Source organism: Mustelus asterias, unplaced genomic scaffold (assembly GCF_964213995.1).
Source record: "Mustelus asterias unplaced genomic scaffold, sMusAst1.hap1.1 HAP1_SCAFFOLD_1424, whole genome shotgun sequence".
In the NCBI taxonomy this organism is placed as follows: domain Eukaryota; kingdom Metazoa; phylum Chordata; class Chondrichthyes; order Carcharhiniformes; family Triakidae; genus Mustelus; species Mustelus asterias.
In genome coordinates this window covers 46,244-69,036 of record NW_027591369.1, presented here as the reverse complement: position 1 = coordinate 69,036, position 22,793 = coordinate 46,244, and the positions used below count along the sequence as shown (strand labels likewise).

At 50.9% G+C, this 22,793-nt stretch overlaps 1 protein-coding gene across 1 annotated transcript in view; it reads right to left on the bottom strand.

The window, feature by feature from the left end:
• LOC144488264 (bromodomain adjacent to zinc finger domain protein 2B-like) overlaps positions 1–22,793 on the bottom strand; it is a gene marked incomplete at its 3' end in the record, with an annotated part of 79,763 nt that overhangs the window by 16,703 nt on the left and 40,267 nt on the right. The window contains exons 9-14 of the mRNA XM_078206305.1: positions 17,901–17,962; positions 15,143–15,316; positions 12,594–12,848; positions 8,022–8,236; positions 6,885–6,959; positions 3,214–3,406 (exon numbers count right to left, since the gene is read on the bottom strand). Coding sequence (XP_078062431.1) covers positions 3,214–3,406; positions 6,885–6,959; positions 8,022–8,236; positions 12,594–12,848; positions 15,143–15,316; positions 17,901–17,962 — 974 coding nt within the window. The remainder of the gene's footprint in view (positions 1–3,213; positions 3,407–6,884; positions 6,960–8,021; positions 8,237–12,593; positions 12,849–15,142; positions 15,317–17,900; positions 17,963–22,793) is intronic.

Sequence of the window (22,793 nt, the reverse complement as noted above, 5' to 3'; positions counted from 1 at the left end):
CAGTGTAGAGGGAGCTTTATTCTGTATCTAACCCCGTGCTGTACCTGTCCTAGGAATGTTTGATGGGGGACAGTGTAGAGGGAGCTTTATTCTGTATCTAACCCCGTGCTGTACCTGTCCTGGGAGTGTTTGATGGGACAGTGTAGAGGGAGCTTTATTCTGTATCTAACCCCGTGCTGTACCTGTCCTGGGAGTGTTTGATGGGGACAGTGTAGAGGGAGCGTTACTCTGTAATCTCGTGCTGTACTTGTCCTGCGAGTGTTTGATGGGGACAGTGTAGAGGGAGCTTTACTCTATAACCCCGTGCTGTACCTGTCCTGGGAGTGTTTGATGGGGACAGTGTAGAGGGAGCTTTATTCTGTATCTAACCCCGTGCTGTACCTGTCCTGGGAGTGTTTGATGGGGGACAGTGTAGAGGGAGCTTTACTCTGTATCTAACCCCGTGCTGAACCTGTCCTGGGAGTGTTTGATGGGGGACAGTGTAGAGGGAGCTTTACTCTGTATCTAACCCCGTGCTGTACCTGTCCTGGGAGTGTTTGATGGGGACAGTTAGAGGGAGCTTTACTCTGTATCTAACCCCGTGCTGTACCTGTCCTGGGGTGTGTTTGATGGGGGACAGTGTAGAGGGAGCTTTACTCTGTATCTAACCCCGTGCTGTACCTGTCCTGGGAGTGTTTGATGGGGACAGTGTAGAGGGAGCTTTACTCTGTATCTAACCCCTTGCTGTCCCTGTCCTAGGAATGTTTGATGGGGGTCAGTGTAGAGGGAGCTTTATTCTGTATCTAACCCCGTGCTGTACCTGTCCTGGGAATGTTTGATGGGGGTCAGTGTAGAGGGAGCTTTATTCTGTATCTAACCCCGTGCTGTACCTGTCCTGCGAGTGTTTGATGGGGACAGTGTAGAGGGAGCTTTACTCTGTAACCTGCTGCTGTACCTGTCCTGGGAATGTTTGATGGGGGACAGTGTAGAGGGAGCTTTACTCTGTATCTAACCCCGTGCTGTACCTGTCCTGGGAGTGTTTGATGGGGACAGTGTAGAGGGAGCTTTACTCTGTATCTAACCCCGTGCTGTACCTGTCCTGGGAGTGTTTGATGGGGACAGTGTAGAGGGAGCTTTACTCTGTTTCTAACCCCGTGATGTACCTGTCCTGGGAGCGTTTGATGGGGGACAGTGTAGAGGGAGCTTTACTCTGTATCTAACGCCGTGCTGTACCTGTCCTGGGAGGGTTTGATGGGGACAGTGTAGAGGGAGCTTTACTCTGTATCTAACCCCGTGCTGTACCTGTCCTGGGAGTGTTTGATGGGGGACAGTGTAGAGGGAGCTTTACTCTGTATCTAACTCCGTGCTGTACCTGTCCTGGGAGTGTTTGATGGGGGACAGTGTAGAGGGAGCTTTACTCTGTATCTAACCCCATGCTGTACCTGTCCTGGGAGTGTTTGATGGGGACAGTGTAGAGGGAGCTTTACTCTGTATCTAACCCCGTGCTGTACCTGTCCTGGGGTGTGTTTGATGGGGGACAGTGTAGAGGGAGCTTTACTCTGTATCTAACCCCGTGCTGTACCTGTCCTGGGAGTGTTTGATGGGGACAGTGTAGAGGGAGCGTTACTCTGTAATCTCGTGCTGTACCTGTCCTGCGAGTGTTTGATGGGGACAGTGTAGAGGGAGCTTTACTCTGTATCTAACCCCGTGCTGTACCTGTCCTGGGAGTGTTTGATGGGGACAGTATAGAGGGAGCTTTACTCTGTACCTAACCCCGTGCTGTCCCTGTCCTGGGAGGGTTTGATGGGGACAGTGTAGAGGGAGCTTTACTCTGTATCTAACCCCGTGCTGTACCTGTCCTGGGAGTGTTTGATGGGGGACAGTGTAGAGGGAGCTTTACTCTGTATCTAACCCCGTGCTGTACCTGTCCTGGGAGTGTTTGATGGGGACAGTTAGAGGGAGCTTTACTCTGTATCTAACCCCGTGCTGTACCTGTCCTGGGGTGTGTTTGATGGGGGACTGTGTAGAGGGAGCTTTACTCTGTATCTAACCCCGTGCTGTACCTGTCCTGGGAGTGTTTGATGGGGACAGTGTAGAGGGAGCTTTACTCTGTATCTAACCCCGTGCTGTCCCTGTCCTGGGAGTGTTTGATGGGGGACAGTGTCGGGGGAGCTTTACTCTGTATCTAACCCCGTGCTGTACCTGTCCTGGGAGTGTTTGATGGGGGACAGTGTAGAGGGAGCTTTACTCTGTATCTAACCCCGTGCTGTACCTGTCCTGGGAGTGTTTGATGGGGGACAGTGTCGAGGGAGCTTTACTCTGTAACCCCGTGCTGTACCTGTCCTGGGAGTGTTTGATGGGGACAGTGTAGAGGGAGCTTTACTCTGTATCTAACCCCGTGCTGTAGCTGTCCTGGGAGTGTTTGATGGGGACAGTGTAGAGGGAGCTTTATTCTGTATCTAACCCCGTGCTGTACCTGTCCTGGGAGTGTTTGATGGGGACAGTGTAGAGGGAGCTTTATTCTGTATATAACGCCGGGACACTAAGGGAGAATTTAGCATGGCTAATCCACCTAATCTGCACATTTTTGGATTGTGGGAGGAAACTTGAGCGCCCGGAGGAAACTCACGCAGACAGGGTGAGAACATGCAAACTCCACACAGACAGTGACCCAAGCAGTAGTGCTAACCACTGTGCCACCCTGCATGCTTATGCATGCTTAATACATTTGATTCAAGAATCAACATTAGGAAGACTCTGAATGAACAACATTTATAAGAGGCTGGAGCATCAGAGGACTGTGTCATTGAGTGTCACCGGCCATGTCTGTGTAGAATATACTGCACAGGCCAGTCAGCCCAATCAGGGGTGCTGCCAAAGACACCTTGGTGAGTTGTGGCAGTGCATCTTGCAGACGGCACACACTGCATCCACGTTGCATCAGTCCTCCCATCAGGACAGGGATCTGATTTGAAACAGGAATTAGTTGCTGAGTATGCAGCATTTCACCCAGGGCTCTGAAATCCGTTTCCGGGCAGTTTTGCTCTCAACAAGAGCAAATGGAGCTTCCCAATGGGAGGCATCTCCCAGAGTGAGGTGGAGAGAAGGATGAGCTCCGGGTCAGGGGAAGAGTGGCTTCAGTTCACCAATCCCGGTGGGGCACTGGAGAAAATGCTAAAGTAAGGAAAAGGAATAATTGTTGGCGAAAGGAAATGGCCTGAAACGTCATTTAACCTTGTTAGTTCCATCAGTCCTTCTTTCCAACGATTTCTCTTTAGTTTCCTCCTTTGCATTCTCCTCTGCTCCCTTGCCAGCTGCAGTAGTGTTGTGGCCTTCTTCCACACTGAGGCCTTGCTTCCTCCTCTTATCGTCCACAATGCCATTGGGCTCCCGAATTCCTTTCCTCTTTGCCAGGGCTCTCTTCAACCTATCAGCAGAAATGAACAATGAAAAAATAGCCTTTCAGCTCAGGATTCGTGCCTCATGAATGATAGGAAGGGAATGGGAGCGGAGAGATTTTCCTCACTGCATCTTGGCAGGAGCCTTCTATTCAATTCAACTTTATTGTCATTGTATAATGCACAAATGCAAATACAACAAAAAGTGAGCTTGCAGGCTCCCAAGATACAAAAAGAACTGTAAAACAAAGCAAGTCACTGCATGCAAATAACTTCAGATCACACCCGCTTGTTAGTTTCTCCATCTTGCAGTCTGTATTCCTGGGTCAGAGCGAGGGATTCCCAGAACAAAGTTAAATATAGAGGGTGATTTTGGGGCCACTCTCTGTCCACGGGAATGGCGGCGCGGTCTTCCAGTCCCCCCGCCGGCGGAAAGTGTGAAACATGCCGCAGGGAATCCCAGGAAGCTCATTTTCATTGACTTGTCTGTGTCATTCGTGCGCACTCTCTCCGGGACTTCCCCCCCTCACTGGATATTCAGTGGGCACCAGCGTGAGGTCACGCCAGCACCATTTACAACAGGGTCACCTAGACGTGAATCTATCATGGGGGTCTCCCCCCCACCGAGGAGTAAAGGTGAGTATAGACCTTGGGGGAGAGGGACATAGTCAGGCAGTGACCTGGCAATGCCCCCGGCACAGGTTGGCACTGCCAGGTTGGCACGGCCCAGTGGGAGCCTCGTAGGGCAGGAGATTCATTCAGAGTTGGTTGTGGGCTGGAAGCGGGCGGAGGAGCAGGGGATTCTGTTAATGGCCGTGGGCAATTATTAGGGAGAAGGGGCCAATGATTGTGGGGGGGGGGGGGTGGCCACGATCAGGGGGCAGATGCTTTGGAGAGGGGGAGAGGCTGATGATCGGGGGAGGGGCCAATGATCAGGGGAGGGGCCAATGATCAGGGGAGGGGCCAATGATCAGGGGAGGGGGCCAATGATCAGGGGAGGGGGCCAATGATTGGGGGAGGGGGCAATGATTGGGGGAGGGGGCCAATGATCGGGGAGGGGCCAATGATTGGGGGAGGGGACCAATGATTGGGGGAGGGGGCCAATGATTGGGGGAGGGGGCCAATGATTGGGGGAGGGGGCCAATGATTGGGGGAGGGGGCCAATGATTGGGGGAGGGGCCAATGATTGGGGGAGGGGGCCAATGATCGGGGGAGGGGGGGCCAATGATCGGGGGAGGGGCCAATGATTGGGGGAGGGGCCAATGATTGGGGAGGGGCCAATGATAGGGATGGGGCCGATGATCGGGGGAGGGGCCGATGATCGGGGGAGGGGCCAATGATCGGGGGAGGGGGCCAATGATCGGGGGAGGGGAGCAATGATTGGGGGAGGGGGGCAATGATCGGGGAGGGGCCAATGATCGGGGGAGGGGCCAATGATCGGGGAGGGGCCAATGATTGGGGGAGGGGGCAATTATTGGGGGAGGGGGCCAATGATTGGGGCAGGGGGCCAATGATCGGGGGAGGGGCCAATGATCGGGGGAGGGGCCAATGATTGGGGGAGGAGGCAATGATTGGGGGAGGGGGCCAATGATCGGGGAGGGGCCAATGATTGGGGGAGGGGACCAATGATTGGGGGAGGGGGCCAATGATTGGGGGAGGGGGCCAATGATTGGGGGAGGGGGCCAATGATTGGGGGAGGGGGCCAATGATTGGGGGAGGGGCCAATGATTGGGGGAGGGGGCCAATGATCGGGGGAGGGGGGGCCAATGATCGGGGGAGGGGCCAATGATTGGGGGAGGGGCCAATGATAGGGGAGGGGCCGATGATCGGGGGAGGGGCCGATGATCGGGGGAGGGGCCAATGATCGGGGGAGGGGGCCAATGATCGGGGGAGGGGAGCAATGATTGGGGGAGGGGGGCAATGATCGGGGAGGGGCCAATGATCGGGGGAGGGGCCAATGATCGGGGAGGGGCCAATGATTGGGGGAGGGGGCAATTATTGGGGGAGGGGGCCAATGATTGGGGCAGGGGGCCAATGATCGGGGGAGGGGCCAATGATTGGGGGAGGGGCCAATGATTGGGGGAGGGGCCAGTGATGGGGGGAGGGGGCCAATGATCGGGAGAGGGGCCGACTCCAATTGGGGGTGGGGAGCCCGAGGTCTCTGTGGTGGGCTGGAGGAGGGAGGGATTAATTCCTGTTATGGTCAGGGTGCTGTTTAAAGATGATGCCCCGGTCTCAGTGCAGCCGGGTTTTCCAGCATGTGGAGCAAACCGCACCCACCCCCCCAGGTCAGAGGTACCTGGTGGATGTACACAAGGTATTAGAACTGAGGATGGTATCTCAGTCACCCCCAATCTCTCCTCATCTGGCGTATCTGCGCACACTGAAATGATGAAAAGGCCTGGCTGCTTTCTGGGCCCTAATCCAGAGGCTGTTGGATTTAATCGTGTCTCTGCTGCCACCCCAGCTGAGATCAGAGCTGGGATTGAACTGGCAACCTTTTAGTGTAAATGGCTCAATAATGCCCCAGGCAAGCCTGTCCCCCACCCCTATCCCGAGCCAGCAGGATAACTAGGATTTGTGATACTGTGAGTAATGCTGGAGTAGAAGGGATGCTGGCCTGAGTTAACAGCTCGTCCTGCTGCTATGCTTTGTTAATGAGTGAGGTTTAATAATTCTTGGACGGCAGCACTTAATGATGATTCACAGCTTGGAAACTAAACAAAAATAGCCGGAATGATCAATGCTTAGGAACCAGAATATAATCCAGGTTCAGATGCACAATTCAACACTCTGTTGCCAATCTTAGTCGTGCCACTTAGGGAGAGAATCATAGAATCCCTGCAGTGCAGGAGGAGGCCATTCAGCCCATCGAGTCTGCACCGACAACAATCCCACCCAAGCCCGATCCCTGTAACCCCACATATTTACCCTGCTAATCCCCCTGACACTAAGGGGCAATTTAGCACGGCCAATCAACCTAACCTGCACATCTTTGGAGTGTGGGAGGAAACCCACGCAGACACGGAGAGAATGTGCAAACTCCACACAGTGACCCGAGGCCGGAATTGAACCCGGGTCCCTGGCGCTGCGAGGCAGCAGCGCTAACCACTCTGCCACTGTGCCGCTCATGACACTCCATGTCACTCACCATCCTGACTTGGAAATATATCGCCATTCCTGGAACTCCCTCCCTAACAGCACTGTGGGTGTACCTACATCACAAGGACTGCTGCAGTGGGTTCAAGAAGGCAGCTCACCACCACCTTCTCAAGGGCAATTAGGGATGGGCAATAGGTGCTGGCCTAGCCAGTCCTTCTGACTAGCTCAGACACCAGGGTGTGATTCACTCATTCACTTGCTGCTAATGCCACAGTTTTAGTGCTGCCTTAGGACAAACAGAAAAGAGGATGTAGATTAACATATTTACAAGGAGGAGTATTTGAGGTCCCAATTTAAATTAAACTTTCTTCTGGGCTTCAAGAGACAGGAAATAGAGTGCCATACCTCCTGAGTTTTCCATCCACAATCCACTTGTTCCTCCGAATGTTGGCACGATGATCTATGTTCTTATCGATCTCCCTGCATAGTGTTAAAACAAATTGAGAGCCTTGCTTTAATATCACAGTCCTTGTATCCTTCTCCTTGGTTATTTGCATTCTTCCAGGTTCTCCATTCCCATAATCTGGTCCGGAGGGCAGGCGACCTCGGACTAGGCCTTTGCCAAGGTTGCCCACGAGCAGCTGTGACGCATGTGGCCCAGGCTGGCTCTTCCTCCGATAGGCGCCTATCCCAACTTGGAGAAGGATACGCATTAATGCTTCAGATTCTTCACTCAAATTAGTTCCCAATTTCAACTGTGTTGGCACTAACTCAGAGAGAAAGTGGAAAGCCAATCTCAGTTAGCTACAGCTGAGACACATGTAGAATCCCTACAGTGCAGAAGGAGGCCATTCGGCCTGCATTCACAACAATCCCACATATTTACCCTGCTAGTCCCCCTGACGCTAAGGGGAAATTTAGCACGGCCAATCCACCTAACACACACATCTTTGGAGTGTGGGAGGAAACCGGAGCACCCGGAGGAAACCCACGCAGACACGGGGAGAATGTGCAAACTCCGCACAGACGGTGGCCCGAGGCCGGAATTGAACCCGGGTCCCTGGCGCTGTGAGGCAGCAGTGCCAGCCCTTGGAGAAACAGCTCCAGAAGAGACACACCCTGTAATGGCTTCAATCAGGCCATTGAGGTTGGCCTATTGGAATATGAACTCCCTGATTAAGGATCCAATTGATGGGCCAATCAGGGAGTCTTTGCCTTGTATTTAACTGGGAGTGTCAGTTCCTCTGACACTCCTGGAGGTAGACTGCTGACTGCTCGCACTCTGTGTACTGCTGTTAGAGTTTGTAAATAAAGGGATTTTGGTGAAGGGACTTCTGCCTCTGAAGACTTCTTACACCACCCACAGTTCCGGTAATTCATGATAGAGTCACAGAGAGAGAGAAAAAAAACGACAATCCGCTAACACAGCACAGACCGAGAGTTGACCCTTTTTTGAGTAAGCGTGCCAGCAGAGTCAGCATTCACTACACTCCATGCTGGGCTCTTCTGTAAGTTAAGCAAGTTGCATCTTGTGTCTCCTACCTTATCACTACACTGCTCCCCAACAGTTCATTGGCCAAGAAGGCCAGCACGGCTGCCTTTCTCTCTGAGCAATGTGCCTGGAATGATTTACTCTTCAGACCTTCACACAGCTCTGTCTCAGCACCGTAAGCCTCCAGGAAAATCCGCAGCACTTCCGACACATTGTCCCGGTTAATTCCGATGTCACAGATCCGCTCCCCGAGAAAGGTTACTGACTAGAAAAGTGAAGGATTTGATTGGTTATTTACCATGAGCAGGTGACCCACAACATAAGACCATAAGACATAGGAGTGGAAGTAAGGCCATTCGGCCCATCGAGTCCACTCCACCATTCAATCATGGTTGATTTCAACTCCATTTACCCGCTCTCTCCCCATAGCCCTTAATTCCTCGAGAAATCAAGAATTTATTAATTTCTGTCTTGAAGACGCTCAACGTCTCGGCCTCCACAGCCCTCTGTGGCAATGAATTCCACAGACCTACCACTCTCTGGCTGAAGAAATTTCTCCTCATCTCTGTTCTAAAGTGACTCCCTTTTATTCTAAGGCTGTGCCCCCGCGTCCTAGTCTCCCCTGCTAATGGAAACAACTTCCCTACGTCCATCCTATCTAAGCCGTTCATTATCTTGTAAGTTTCTATCAGATCTCCCCTCAACCTCCTAAACTCCAATGAATATAATCCCACGATCCTCAGACGTTCATCGTATGTCAGGCCTACCATTCCTGGGATCATCCGTGTGAATCTCCGCTGGACCCGCTCCAGTGCCAGTATGTCCTTCCTGAGGTGTGGGGCCCAAAATTGCTCACAGTACTCCAAATGGGGCCTAACCAGTGCTTTATAAAGCCTCAGAAGTACATCCCTGCTTTTGTATTCCAAGCCTCTTGAGATAAATGACAACATTACATTTGCTTTCTTAATTACGGACTCAACCTGCAAGTTTACCTTTAGAGAATCCTGGACTAGGACTCCCAAGTCCCTTTGCACTTTAGCATTATGAATTTTGTCACCGTTTAGAAAATAGTCCATGCCTCTATTCTTTTTTCCAAAGTGCACGACCTCGCACTTGCCCACGTTGAATTTCATCAGCCACTTCTTGGACCACTCTCCTAAACTGTCTAAATCTTTCTGCAGCCTCCCCACCTCCTCAACATACGGAAACATAACGTGTAACATACATGGCATTCTCCAGTTCAACATGCAGCATGGTGGTTAGCATTGCTGCCTCACAGCGCCAGGGACTCGGGTTCAATTCGGGCCTCAGGCCACTGTCTGTGCGGAGTCTGCACATTCTCCCCGTGTCTGCGTGGGTTTCCTCCGGGTGCTCCGGTTTCCTCCCACAGTCCAAAGATGTGCGGGTCAGGGTGGATTGGCCGTGCTAAATTGCCCCTTAGTGTCAGGGGGATTAGCAGGGTAAATATGGGGTTATGGGGATAGGGCCTGGGTGGGTTGTGGTCGGTGCAGACTTGATGGGCCAAATGGCCTCCTTCTGCACTGTAGGGATTCTATACTAAGATTCTGCTGTGAAGAGATTGCAGTGAGAAGTCTCACAACACCAGGTTAAAGTCCAACAGGTTTATTTGGTAGCAAATACCATAAGCTTTCGGAGCACTGCTCCTTCGTCAGATGGAGTGGAAATGTGCTCTCAAACAGGGCACAGACAGAGAAATCAAGTTACAGAATACTGATTAGAATGCAAATCTCTACAGCCAGCCAGGTCTTAAAGGTACAGACAATGTGGGTGGAGGGAGCATTCAACACAGGTTAAATACACATCTCTTTAACCTGTGCTTCATGCTCCCTCCACCCACATTGTCTGTACCTTTAAGACCTGGCTGGCTGTAGAGATTTGCATTCTAATTAGTATTCTGTAACTTGATTTCTCTGTCTGTGTACTGTTTGAGAGCACATTTCCACTCCATCTGACGAAGGAGCAGCGCTCCGAAAGCTTATGGTATTTGCTACCAAATAAACCTGTTGGACTTTAACCTGGTGTTGTGAGAGTTCTTACTGTGCTTACCCCAGTCCAACGCCGGCATCTCCACATCGTGAAGAGATTGCACAGGGGAGAACACAGGGTGAAAGGTGTTAATGCATAATAATGCAATTTGGAGAGTGCCAGATACAGGATAAAATACAGCTTGACTTTTAGAGATAAATTATTCACTCATGGGATGTGAGCATGTCTGGCAAGAGCCATATTTATTTCCCATCCCTAACTGCCCTGTTATACTGGATCATTCCACAGGCTGGAGTCCATTTCACACAAGCTGCTGTATTTTATATACACAGCACCCTCCCCCGCCCCATCGAGACAAAGAGATACACATTTATATGCTGTCAATGTTTACATCCCAAAGCCCTCCCAAAGCCCTTCACACCCAATGGCCTGACACTTACAGTCACTTTCGGCAGTTATACATTGCTGTGTTTATTATCTTAGAATCATAGAATCCCTACAGTGCAGAAGGAGGCCATTTGGGCCATCGAGTCTGCACTGACCACAATCCCACTCTGGCCCTATTCCCGTAGCCCCACGCATCCACCCTGCTAATCCCCCTGACACTAAGGGGGAATTTAGCATGGCCAATCAACCTAAGCCGCACATCTTTTGGATTATGGGAGGAAACCCATGCAGACATGGGGAGAATGTGCAAACTCCAGTGCCGTCATGTTAATTCTTTCTAATGCTGGAGTTTGTGAAGAATGCAGTTTCATTCTGACTCACAGAACAACAAGTCGCTTTTATATAGCACTCGAGATGTGGTTAAGTGTCCCAAGGCAGATCAGGTTAGAGACTGACAAAGAGAGGCAACCAAATGCTTGGCCGAAGGAGTTTTAAGGAGGGTCTTGGAGGAGGATAGGGAGGCGGCTGAAAGTATGGCCACCTGCCCGAGGGAGTGTGGAGGAAGTGTGAAAGGTAGCTGTGGTTATCACTGTCTTCGACAAATGTTCTTTTTTTGCCTTTGTACTCTCTGGGCGGGATATTACAACCTTGCTCATACCGAAATCGTAAAATCCCGCCCAAGGTCAACGGACCTTCCCATGGCATGCCCCTCGCCCGCTCCCATTCCTATGGCGCGCGGGGTGGTAAAGTTCCAGCCACTACCTTTATGTATAAAACCTAAACTGTTGCAGTGTTTCTGGTTTTACCTACCGACACACTTTCAGGAAATGATGTATCTGAATCCCTCGGTCTGTCTGTTGATTTGGATCTTCCATTCCTTTCCACTGAGAATATTCCCCTTTCAAAATGTATTGCTTCACACTCCTCCACATAAAAGCACGTTTGGCCATTCTGTCTACGTCCTCCTGAAGTTTTTTACAGTCTTTCCAAACTCACTACCTTAGTGTTCTCAGCAAGTTTCAATATCATACTTCTCACGCCCAGTTGAAATCGTTTGTGGGTATTGAGCACAAAAAGGAACCCAGCACTGACTGTTATACTCCAGAGTCAGCTGGTGAAGGATAGAACTGGAGCATTTTAAAGTTTAAAGTTTATTTATTAGCGTCACAAGTCAGGCTTACATTAACACTGCAATGAAGTTACTGTGAAACTCCCCTAGTCGCCCACACTCTGGCACCTGTTCGGGTTACACTGAGGGAGAATTTAGCACGGCCAATACACCCTAACCAGCACATCTTTCGGACTGTGGGAGGAAACCGGAGCACCCGGAGGAAACCCATGCAGACACGGGGAGAGCGTGCAAACTCCACACAGACAGTGACCCAAGTCGGGAATCAAACCCAGGTCCCTGGTGCTGTGAGGCAGCAGTGCTAACCACTGTGCTACCGTGCCGCCCCATTTATTTAGAGTTGCACATTACAAGCTCATTACAGGAAGGATGTGGAAAAGATTGAGGGGGTGCAGAGGAGATTTACACGGATGTTGCCTGGATTGAGTGGCATGCCTTATGAGGATAGGCTGAGGGAGCTCGGTCTTTTCTCCTTGGAGAGACGTAGGATGAGAGGAGACCTAATAGAGGTATATAAGATGTTGAGAGGCATAGATCGGGTGGACTCTCAGAGGCTTTTTCCCAGGGTGGAAATGGCTGCTACGAGAGGACACAGGTTTAAGGTGCTGGGGGGTAGGTACAGGGGAAATGTTAGGGGTAAGTTTTTCACACAGAGGGTGGTGGGCGAGTGGAATCGGCTGCTGTCAGTGGTGGTGGAGGCAAACTCAATAGGGTCTTTTAAGAGACTCCTGGATGAGTACATGGGACTTAATAGGATGAAGGGTTATAGGTAGGGATATGTTCAGCACAACTTGTGGGGCCGAAGGGCCTGTTTTGTGCTGTAGTTTTCTATGTTTCTATATGCCCCCTAACCCAACAACCACACTTTGTCTGTGTATATTTATAGGGACACAAATGAATCCCCAGTTAATGCCCACTACTTCCATGCAATTAAACCACATGAATATACAACAGACTCTTGACACTTGCAACCCATCTCCGATTGAAGCAACATCCACTCTTGTTTTCCTGTCCATCAACCAATCTGTGTTGCACCCTTTTGCCCTTATATGATTTTACTGAAAAATTTGGAACAGAATCACTGGTTCAGGCTCTGTACCTGGTATTTCTGAGGCAATCCTGGATCGAGCACTGCAATCTGGAGTAATCGAATCAGCAGATCCTGGATATCACCCATATTGTCTCCGACATTAAGGAGGCCCTCTTGGAGTGTGTTTAAGCTGGGCACATCCTTGCTGGTATCGAAACCAAGTACCTTGCCGTAGTTGTGCAAAAACTCAATGACTGTGAGGCAGTCTGCAAAGGCACGGCCAGAAAGCACCAGGCCTGGGATGGGGACAAACTCCGGTAAAGGCTAGAATAAAAGAAAAAGCAGGAATATCTGTGAACGTAGCGAAGTGCCAACCATCATCTGCAAGTCATTAAGGCGTCTGCATCACTACTTTGTTAGTTGCCTGCGGCAACAGTCAACCTGCAAAACTACAGAAAACACAGTTAAACAGTTAATTCTATCGTCACCCCCCCTGCCCCCACTCCTGAAGTTACTTGCCCCTTTTCCCCCCTGCTTTCCCGAAGGTGCTGACTTTCGCCGCACTCTGGTTAGGGTTGCCAATCCTCTAGGATTGTCCTCAGAGTCCCCAGGAATTAAAGATTCATCGCTCAGACGCTTTGCTTTCATTTTGCATCCAATCAGAGTTGGGGCGGCACGGTGGCCCAGTGGTTAGCACTGCTGCCTCGCAGCGCCAGGGACACGGGTTCAATTCCAGCCTCGGGTCACTCTCTGTGTGGAATTTGCACATTCTCCTCGCATCTGCGTGGGTTTCCTCCGGGTGCTCCGGTTTCCTCTCACACTCCAAGGATGTGCGGGTTAGGTGCATTGGCCATGCTAAATTGACCCTAGTAGCAGGGTAAATGTGGTTATGGGAGTAGGGCCTGGGTGGGATGTGGTTGGTACAGACCTCCTTCTGTACTGTAGGGATTCTATGTAACTACTGCTGACATCTCTCTCAAGACCAAGGAATGCCGAGGTTGCTTGTACCACCCAGATGAGCCAAGTGGATCAATAAACGCGCTGCCCGGTATGGTACCAAATGGTATCAACCACAGTGCCAGGTTTGATCCCTGTTTTGCAGCAAGCTTGCTATGGTGCCAGTGTGAGCACTACAACGGCTCCCTCGGATAGGGAGATGAGGAAAAACATTGTTGTTCTGGGGGTCTGGATCTCACAGCCTGAAAGGGTGGTGCAGGCAAAAGTCCTAAACTCATTTAAAAATTGTTTGGATTTCACTGTTGTAACTGCAGGGCTATGGGCCCAATGCTGGAAGGCGGGATTTCTGGGTGGCTTGTTCGTCAGCCGATGCAGACACGATGGCAGAGCGGGTTCTTTCTGTACAGCAAGCTTTCTATGATCCCTATCAGTAGAACATAGAACATAGAACAGTACAGCACAGAACAGGCCCTTCGGCCCACGATGTTGTGCTGAGCTTTATCTGAAACCAAGATCAAGCTATCCCACTCCCTATCATCCTGGTGTGCTCCATGTGCCTATCCAATAACCGCTTAAATGTCTCTAAAGTGTCTGACTCCACTATCACTGCAGGCAGTCCATTCCACACCCCAACCACTCTCTGCGTAAAGAACCTACCTCTGATATCCTTCCTATATCTCCCACCATGAACCCTATAGTTATGCCCCCTTGTAATAGCTCCATCCACCCGAGGAAATAGTCTTTCAACGTTCACTCTATCTATCCCCTTCATCATTTTATAAACCTCGATTAAGTCTCCCCTCAGCCTCCTCCGCTCCAGAGAGAACAGCCCTAGCTCCCTCAACCTTTCCTCATAAGACCTACCCTCCAAACCAGGCAGCATCCTGGTAAATCTCCTCTGCACTCCTTCCAGCGCTTCCACATCCTTCTTATAGTGAGGTGACCAGAACTGCACACAATATTCCAAATGTGGTCTCACCAAGGTCCTGTACAGTTGCAGCATAATCCCACGGCTCTTAAACTCCAACCCCCTGTTAATAAAAGCTAACACACTATAGGCCTTCTTCACAGCTCTATCCACTTGACTGGCAACCTTTAGAGATCTGTGGATATGGACCCCAAGATCTCTCTGTTCCTCCACAGTCTTCAGAACCCTACCTTTGACCCTGTAATCCACATTTAAATTAGTCCTACCAAAATGAATCACCTCACATTTATCAGGGTTAAACCATTTTTCAGCCCAGCTTTGCATCCTATCTATGTCTCTTTGCAGCCTACAACAGCCCTCCACCTCATCCACTACTCCACCAATCTTGGTGTCATCAGCAAATTTACTGATCCACCCTTCAGCCCCCTCCTCTAAGTCATTAATAAAAATCACAAAGAGCAGAGGACCAAGCACCGATCCCTGCGGCACTCCGCTAGCAACCTGCCTCCAGTCCGAAAATTTTCCATCCACCACCACCCTCTGTCTTCGGTCAGCACTGGAAAGGAAACGGCGCTTGTCGCAATACTTTCTCATGATAAAGTCGAGGGAAGAAAACTAAATGCTGGGATCTATCAAAGGAGAAATAGAATATACTGTGAGCCTGGCCTATTCCTTTGACGGTTACTGCACGGTCCCCAGTTTACGCAGGGTTTGGCGAAAACTGACGGCTTACCTTGTGATCAGTTAAATACAGGTCTTCAGTGGGTTTCTTCATCTCCTGCTGGAGTTGCAGCCTCTGCTGTTTCCATTTCAGCTTCTGCTGCTTCTTCACTTGCTTCTCCTTCTGATCCTTTTTTACCCTCTGTGCTTTCAGCATCTTCCGCTCTGGTTCGAGTTGGGTTTGTCCCTGTTTTGAAGGAAGGCAAAAATGTCAGGGATTCATTGTATCTTTCCCTTCCCCTTGGCAGTTGACACCGCCCCCACTTGAGCCAAATTCTCATCTATAGACAATCCTTCTGGATCTCACCAAGCCTCTGTTTATTTTTCATTTATTAGTGTCACAAGTAGGCTTACATTAACACTGCAATGAAGTTACTGTGAAAATCCCCCAGTTGCCACACCCCGGCGCCTGTTCGGGTACACTAAGGGGCAATTTAGCACGGCCAATGCACCTAACCAGCACACCTTTGGACTGTAGGAGGAAACCTAACCCGGTTAGAGGGATCAGCGGGTAAATATGTGGGGGTAGGGCCTGGGTGGGATTGTGGTCGGTGTAGACTCGATGGGCCGAATGGCCTCCTTCTGCACTGTAGGGTTTCTACGATTCTATGATTCTATGATAAACCGGAGCACCCGGAGGAAACCCACGCAGACACAGGGAGAACGTGCAGACTCCGCACAGACAGTGACCCAAGCTGGGAATTGAACCCAGATCCCTGGCGCTGTGAGGCAGCAGTGCTAACCACTGTGCCACCGTACTGCCCCCAGATAGAGTAAAAGGCCGGAATTTTACCAACACACCCGCCCGAAGCTCATACAATCACGCCCGAGGCCAACAGAGAATGCCGTTCTCTGAGCCGGTAAAATCAGGGCCATAAAGTCATTCAGCACAAAAAAGGTCCATCGGCCCATCGAGTCTGCACTGACAATAACTGGTGAAGTGCGGTTACGCTGGATGCACTCTCTGGGAACTCAGTCATATAGAGCATGCAAGTCCCGGAGTCAATCCCTGGACTGTGCTGCGTTAGTGGCACGGTGGCACAGTGGTTAGCACTGCTGCCTCACAGCGCCAGGGTCCCAGGTTCAATTCCGGCCTCGGGTCACTGTCTGTGTGGAGTTTGCACATTCTCCACATGTCTGCGTGGGTTTCCTCCGGGTGCTCCGGTTTCCTCCCACAGTCCAAAGATGTGCGGGTTAGGTTGATTGGCCGTGCTAAATTGACCCTAATATCGGGGATTAGCAGAGTAAATGTGTGGGGTTATGGGAATAGAGCCTGGGTGGGATTGTGGTCAGTGCAGACTCGATGGGCCGAATGGCCTCCTTCTGCACTGTAGGGATTCTATTCCATTCGGATCTCTGCCGAAGAGAGTTGTTGGAGAGATCTCTGATCTCTGTTATCAGGAGAGAAACAGCAAGTGCTCCTACTTTTGATGCAGTAACCAGCATACATGTGTAGAATGGACCTTGGACTGAAATACTGGACAACTGCTGGCACCTGTGAACCTGTATCCCAGGAGCTTCAAGTGAGAAGAGACAAGGGCAACAAAAACTGCTGGAAAATCTCAGCAGGTCTGAAAGTGTCGGTGGTGGGAGAAACAGAGTTAACGTTCGAGTCAGGATAACTCTTCATCAGAGCTTCGTCTTGAGAAAAGCGCAAGCCTTATTCAAGGTAGATAGATTCATGAATCATAGAATCCCTACAGTGCAAAAGAAGGCCATTTGGCCCATCGAGTCTGCACCACAGCGGCACAGTGGTTAGCATCGCTGCCAGGGACCCGGGTTCAATTCCAGCCTCGGGGTCACTGTCTGTGTGGAGTTTGCACTTTCTCCCCGTGTCTGCGTGGGTTTCCTCCGGGTGCTCCAGTTTCTTCCCACAGTCCAAAGATGTGCAGGTTGGGTTGATTGGCCATGTTAAATTGACCCTAGTGTCAGGAGGATTAGCAGGGTAATTATGTGGGGTTACGGGAATAGGGCCTGAGTGGGATTGTGGCCGGTGCAGACTCGATGGGCCGAATGGCCTCTTTCTGCACTGTAGGGATTCTATTCCAACTCTCTGACAGAGCAGCTTATCCAGGCCCTATCCCCGTAACCCCATTTATTTACCCCTATAATCCCCCTAACCTACATATTTTGGGACACTAAGGGGCAATTTAGCATGGCCAATCCAACCTAACCCGCACATCTTTGGAGTGTGGGAGGAAACCGGAGCCCCCGGAGGAAACCCACGCAGACACGGGGAGAATGTGCAGACTCCGCACAGACAGTGACCCGAGCCGGGAATCGAACCCGGGACCCTGACCCTGTGAGGCAGCAGTGCTAACCACCGTGCTGCCCTTCAGTCACCTTTCCTGGTTCATTCAATCGCAGAGCCAATGTCGATCAACATTTTCAGGTGGGGTTGCGAACAAGTGGATAAGCGCTCTTCCTCCTTGCACAAGGTGTCAGAATCAGGCACTTAGCAACACGAGTGGTTCAGTGTAAATCAGAGGTTTATCCCCAATCTCAGACAACACCACATAAATTCTAGTGTCAGCATGCTCTTGCAGCTTCCCTGACAAGCTTCACCAATTAGTGTCAATTAAAACGGAATTCTGTTTTATTTCCAACCTACTCAGGTCTCCAGGCAACTGGGTTGAGAACCCACCTCGGCTCTTTTCATGTGGAAGTTTTAGCAGCTGTCAGAGCCGTATCCCTGTCAGGTCAAGATGCACTAAACCCTCTGTGCCCGCTATACCTACTGGCGCAATTCTGAGAATATTTCCATTTCAAACCTTTTGCTTCAATTTATTCAGCAAAGCCTTCAGCTTCTGTTTTTCTTTTTCATTCAGAACAGCTGGAAAAAAAAGCAAAATCACACAGAGAACTGGATTAATTAATCAGCTTTCAATTATACTGCGTCTAATCTAACTGGAAAACAGTTCAGGGCAGGGCTGGGATGGGGAGTGAGGGAGAACGGGCACACAGCGGGCATTAAGAGTTCAGCTGCCCATTTATCAACCCATCTGAATCTGGTAACAGGCCACCAATGCCTGCTTAATGTCCCCCAGTGTGCAAAGTATCTGTTTCACGTGGCAATTGCAACTGTTCTATGCAGGGTGTGAGGGAGCAAGGGTAAAGGAGATCTCCCTAGTTAAAATTTGATAGGTCTGCAATGCTTACCAGATTATATGCCAAGATTGGCATATAACCTACACCTTAGCCTCTACCAATGCCACCCTGTGACCAGCCTTTAAAAGGTGAGTGGGAAACAGCCAAGGACACCTCCCTCTGGGCAAGCACTGGAGCTGAACTGCCCGGCTCAGATGATGAACAAGCAGGAAGTATATGAATTCAATAAAATGGGTTTCAGCAAAGCCAAGCCAGAATTCAAATGAGCCTTAATTATAAATAATCGGTTTCTTGGGCTTTATTGTGAAAAGCAGAGCAGACTGTGGAAGGATCCATTACTGAGAATCCCCGAGGGAGCCTCTCAACACTCAATACAGTTCCACCTCTCCCCTGGTAAATGAGCAGAAACCTCACAGAATCAATCCTGTGACTTGCATTTCAAAGCTCTCGCTCACTGGTTGTTTATTTGGTTGCAAAGAAGCCATAGAATCCTACAGTGCAGAAGGAGGCCATTCAGCCCATCGAGTTTGCACCGACCACAATCCCACCCAGGCCCTATCCCCGTAGCCCCACATATTTACCCTGCTAATCCCCCTGACACTAAGGGGCAATTTACCACGGACAATCAACCTAATTTACACATTTTTGAACTGTAGAGGAAACCGGAGCACCCGGAGGAAACCCACACAGACATGGGGAGAATGTGCAAACTCCACACAGACAGTGACCCAAGCTGGGAATCGAACCCGGGTCCCTGGAGCTGTGAAGCAGCGGTGCTAACCACTGTGTCGCCCTATCAGGACAGGGAGAAGCGTAATCAGCATCGCTGAAGGGAATATTGTTTGATCGGTGTTCTTAACTGATCGGCCGTGCATTCTGAGTGTGGTGAGTGACACTTGGCCTGCCTCGATATGGGACCTGGAACTTGGGTTGTTGGAGATATTGTACACCTGCCTCAAAATGGCAGACAGGATCCCACAGAATCTCAAAAAGCTATTCTCTAAGACCCAATGAATGCTTCTATTCCCACAGAAAATACACTGACACTGTAATCAATTGTTAAATAAAAAACAAATAGTTCATGAATTAAAAGGAAAATTTACAAATCTTGTCATACGCCAGTTAGACACCTGGTTGGATCATCATCTTTGCATCAGCCATGAGTTTGGGCCAGGCAGAAGGTGGTGCCTGGGTGAGCAGCTTCACCACTCACTCTCGCTCTCCCCCTCCCTCTCCCCGTCCCACTCCCACACCCCCTCCCACTCGCTCTCCCGCGCCCCCTTTGTCTCCCTCTCCCACTCCCTCTCCCCTCCCCCTCCCCATCCCCCTCCCTCTCCCCGTCCCACTCCCACACCCCCTCCCACTCCCGCGCCCCCTTTGTCTCCCTCTCCCACTCCCTCTCCCCTCCCCCTCCCCATCCCCCTCCCTCTCCCCGTCCCACTCCCACACCCCCTCCCACTCCCTCTCCCCTCCCCCTCCCCATCCCCCTCCCTCTCCCCGTCCCACTCCCACACCCCCTCCCACTCCCGCGCCCCCTTTGTCTCCCTCTCCCACTCCCACTCCCTCTCCCCTCCCCCTCCCCATCCCTCTCCCACTCCCTCTCCCACTCCCTCTCCCCCTCCCACTCCCTCCCACTCCCTCTCCCCCTCCCCATCCCCCTCCCTCTCCCTGTCCCACTCCCACACCCCCTCCCACTCCCTCTCCCGCGCCCCTTTGTCTCCCACTCCCACTCACTCTCCCCCTCCCCATCCCACTCCCTCTCCCCGTCCCACTCCACACCCCCTCCCACTCCCGCGCCCCCTTTGTCTCCCTCTCCCACTCCCTCTCCCACTCCCCTCCCCCTCTCACTCCCTCTTCCTCTCCCACTCCCTCTCCTCCCTCTCCCACTCCCCCTCCCATGCCCCTCCCTCTCCCTTTCCCCCTCCCCCCTTCCCTTCACTCCCCCCTCCCTCTTTCTCCCCCACTCCCCCTCCCTCTTCCCCTCCCTTTCCCCTCCCCCTCCCCCTCACTCCCCCCCTCCCTCTTCCTCTCCCCCTTCACTCCCCTCCCACTTCCACTTCCTCTCCCACTCTCCCTCCCTCTCCCCCTTCACTTCCCTCCCCCTCCTATTCCCTCTCACCCTCCCCATCCCATTCCCCCGCCCACTGCCCCTCTCCCTCTCCACCTCCCACTCCCTCTCCCCTCCCCCTCCCACTCCCTCTCCCCCTCCCCCTCCCCCTCCCCCTCCCCCTCCCCCTCCCCCTCCCCCTCCCACTCCCCCTCCCCCTCTCCCCTTGGCGGAGGTTGATGTGGATGAAGGATGTACAGCAAAGTAATGCCAACAGTGGCAGTGCCGATAGCAGCTCTGACCAGGAGGCCAGCAAGAATATTCTTTCAGAGGCAGTAACCAGTGGGTTAATAGGACTCCGGTTTTAACAGTCTAAGTAAAAGACCTGCATTTCTATCGGGTTTTTCACAAGCTCAGGACTTGTACCAAAGCACTTTGCACCCAATGATGTGTTTTTGAAGTGTAGTTAATATAGAAAATGCTGCAGACAATCCAGGCACAGCAACATCCTACAAACAGCAATGTGATACTGGGTACAGTTCTGGTCACCCTATTGTAGAAAGGATATTATTAAACTAGAAAGAGTGCAGAAAAGATTTACTAGGATGCTACCGGGACTTGATGGATTGAGTTATAAGGAGAGGCTGGATAGACTGGGACTTTTTTCCCTGGAGTGTAGAAGGCTGAGGGGTGATCTTATAGAGGTCGATAAAATAATGAGGGGCACAGATCAGTTAGATAGTCAATATCTGTTCCCAAAGGTAGGGGAGTCTAAAACTAGAGGGCATAGGTTTAAGGGGAGAGATACAAAAGGGTCCAGAGAAGCAATTTTTTCACACAGAGGGTGGTGAGTGTCTGGAACAAGCTGCCAGAGGCAGTAGTAGAGGTGGGTACAATTTTGTCTTTTAAAAAGCATTTAGATAGTTACATGGGTAAGATGGGTATAGAGGGATATGGGCCAAATGCGGGCAATTGGGACTAGCTTCGGGGTAAAAAAAAGGGTGGCATGGTAGCACAGTGGTTAGCACTGCTGCTTCACAGCTCCAGGGTCCTGGGTTCGATTCCTGGCTCGGGTCACTGTCTGTGTGGAGTTTGCACATTCTCCTCGTGTCTGCGTGGGTTTCCTCCGGGTGCTCCGGTTTCCTCCCACAGTCCAAAGATGTGCGGGTTAGGTTGATTGGCCAGGTTAAATTGCCCCTTAGTGTCCTGGGATGCGTAGGTTAGAGGGATTAGCGGGTAAAATATGTGGGGTAGGGCCTGGGTGGGATTGTGGTCGGTGCAGACTCGATGGGCCGAATGGCCTCCTTCTGCACTGTAGGGTTTCTATGATTCTATGGACAAGTTGGGCCGAAGGGCCTGTTTCCATGCTGTAAACCTCTATGACCTGCAATCTGTTTTCTTTTATTTTTTCATGTGACGTAGTTTTAACATCTGATATGAAAGATGGTGCCTCCGACAGTGTGGCGCTCCCTCAGCGGTGCACTGTGAGTGTCAGCGTGATCCCGGAGTGGAACTTGAACCCACAAGCTGGTGACTCTGAGGGACTGAGCACAAGAATCAAAGCTGAAACCCCAGTGCAACACTGAGGGAGTGCTGCGCTGTCGGAAGTGCCAGCTACTGGATGAGATGTTTAACCGAGGCCCCATCTGCCTACTCATGTGGATGTGAAAATTCCTAAGGCAGGGGAGTTCCCCCTGGTGTCCCGGTCAATATTTATCCCTCCATCAACATCACAAGAATCAGATTTCACATTGCTGTTTGTTGACAGTTTGCATATTAGTGTTCGCTACATTGCGACAGTGAGTACACTTTTAAAGTACTGAATCGCTGTACAGCACTCTGAGATGTCCCATGGCTGTGTAACGCACTGTATAAATGCAAGCCTTCCTTTTTTTTTCTTTTCGTTGACAAATACGTCCCGAAGAACAGAACCGGTAGATGCCTGGGAGCAAGACATTGGGTACATTCTTGAATAGGGAATGGTATGTGGCTAAGAGAGACATGAACAGAAGATGAGAAGGGATTCCAATAACTCAGTGATTAATCTGGTGCGGTATTGAACCTGGAAGCTCCTAATCCTTGACCTACACCCCCAAGGATGACACTCATTGAGCTGGGAAGAAACATCAGCCAGGGCTCTGATGTCTCACTGATGCAGTAAGAAGTTTAACAACACCAGGTTAAAGTCCAACAGGTTTATTTGGTAGCAAAAGCCACACAAGCTTTCGGAGCTCTTAGCCCCTTCTTCAGGTGAGTGGGAATTCTGTTCACAAACAGAGTTTATAAAGACACAAACTCAATTTACATGAATAATGGTTGGAATGTGAATACTTACAACTAATCAAGTCTTAAAGGTACAAACAATGTGAGTGGAGAGAGGGTTAAGCACAGGTTAAAGAGATGTCTCCAGACAGGACAGCCAGTGAGACTCTGTAAGTCCAGGCAAGCTGTGGGGGTTACAGATAGTGTGACATGAACCCAACATCCCGGTTGAGGTCTCACTGATATC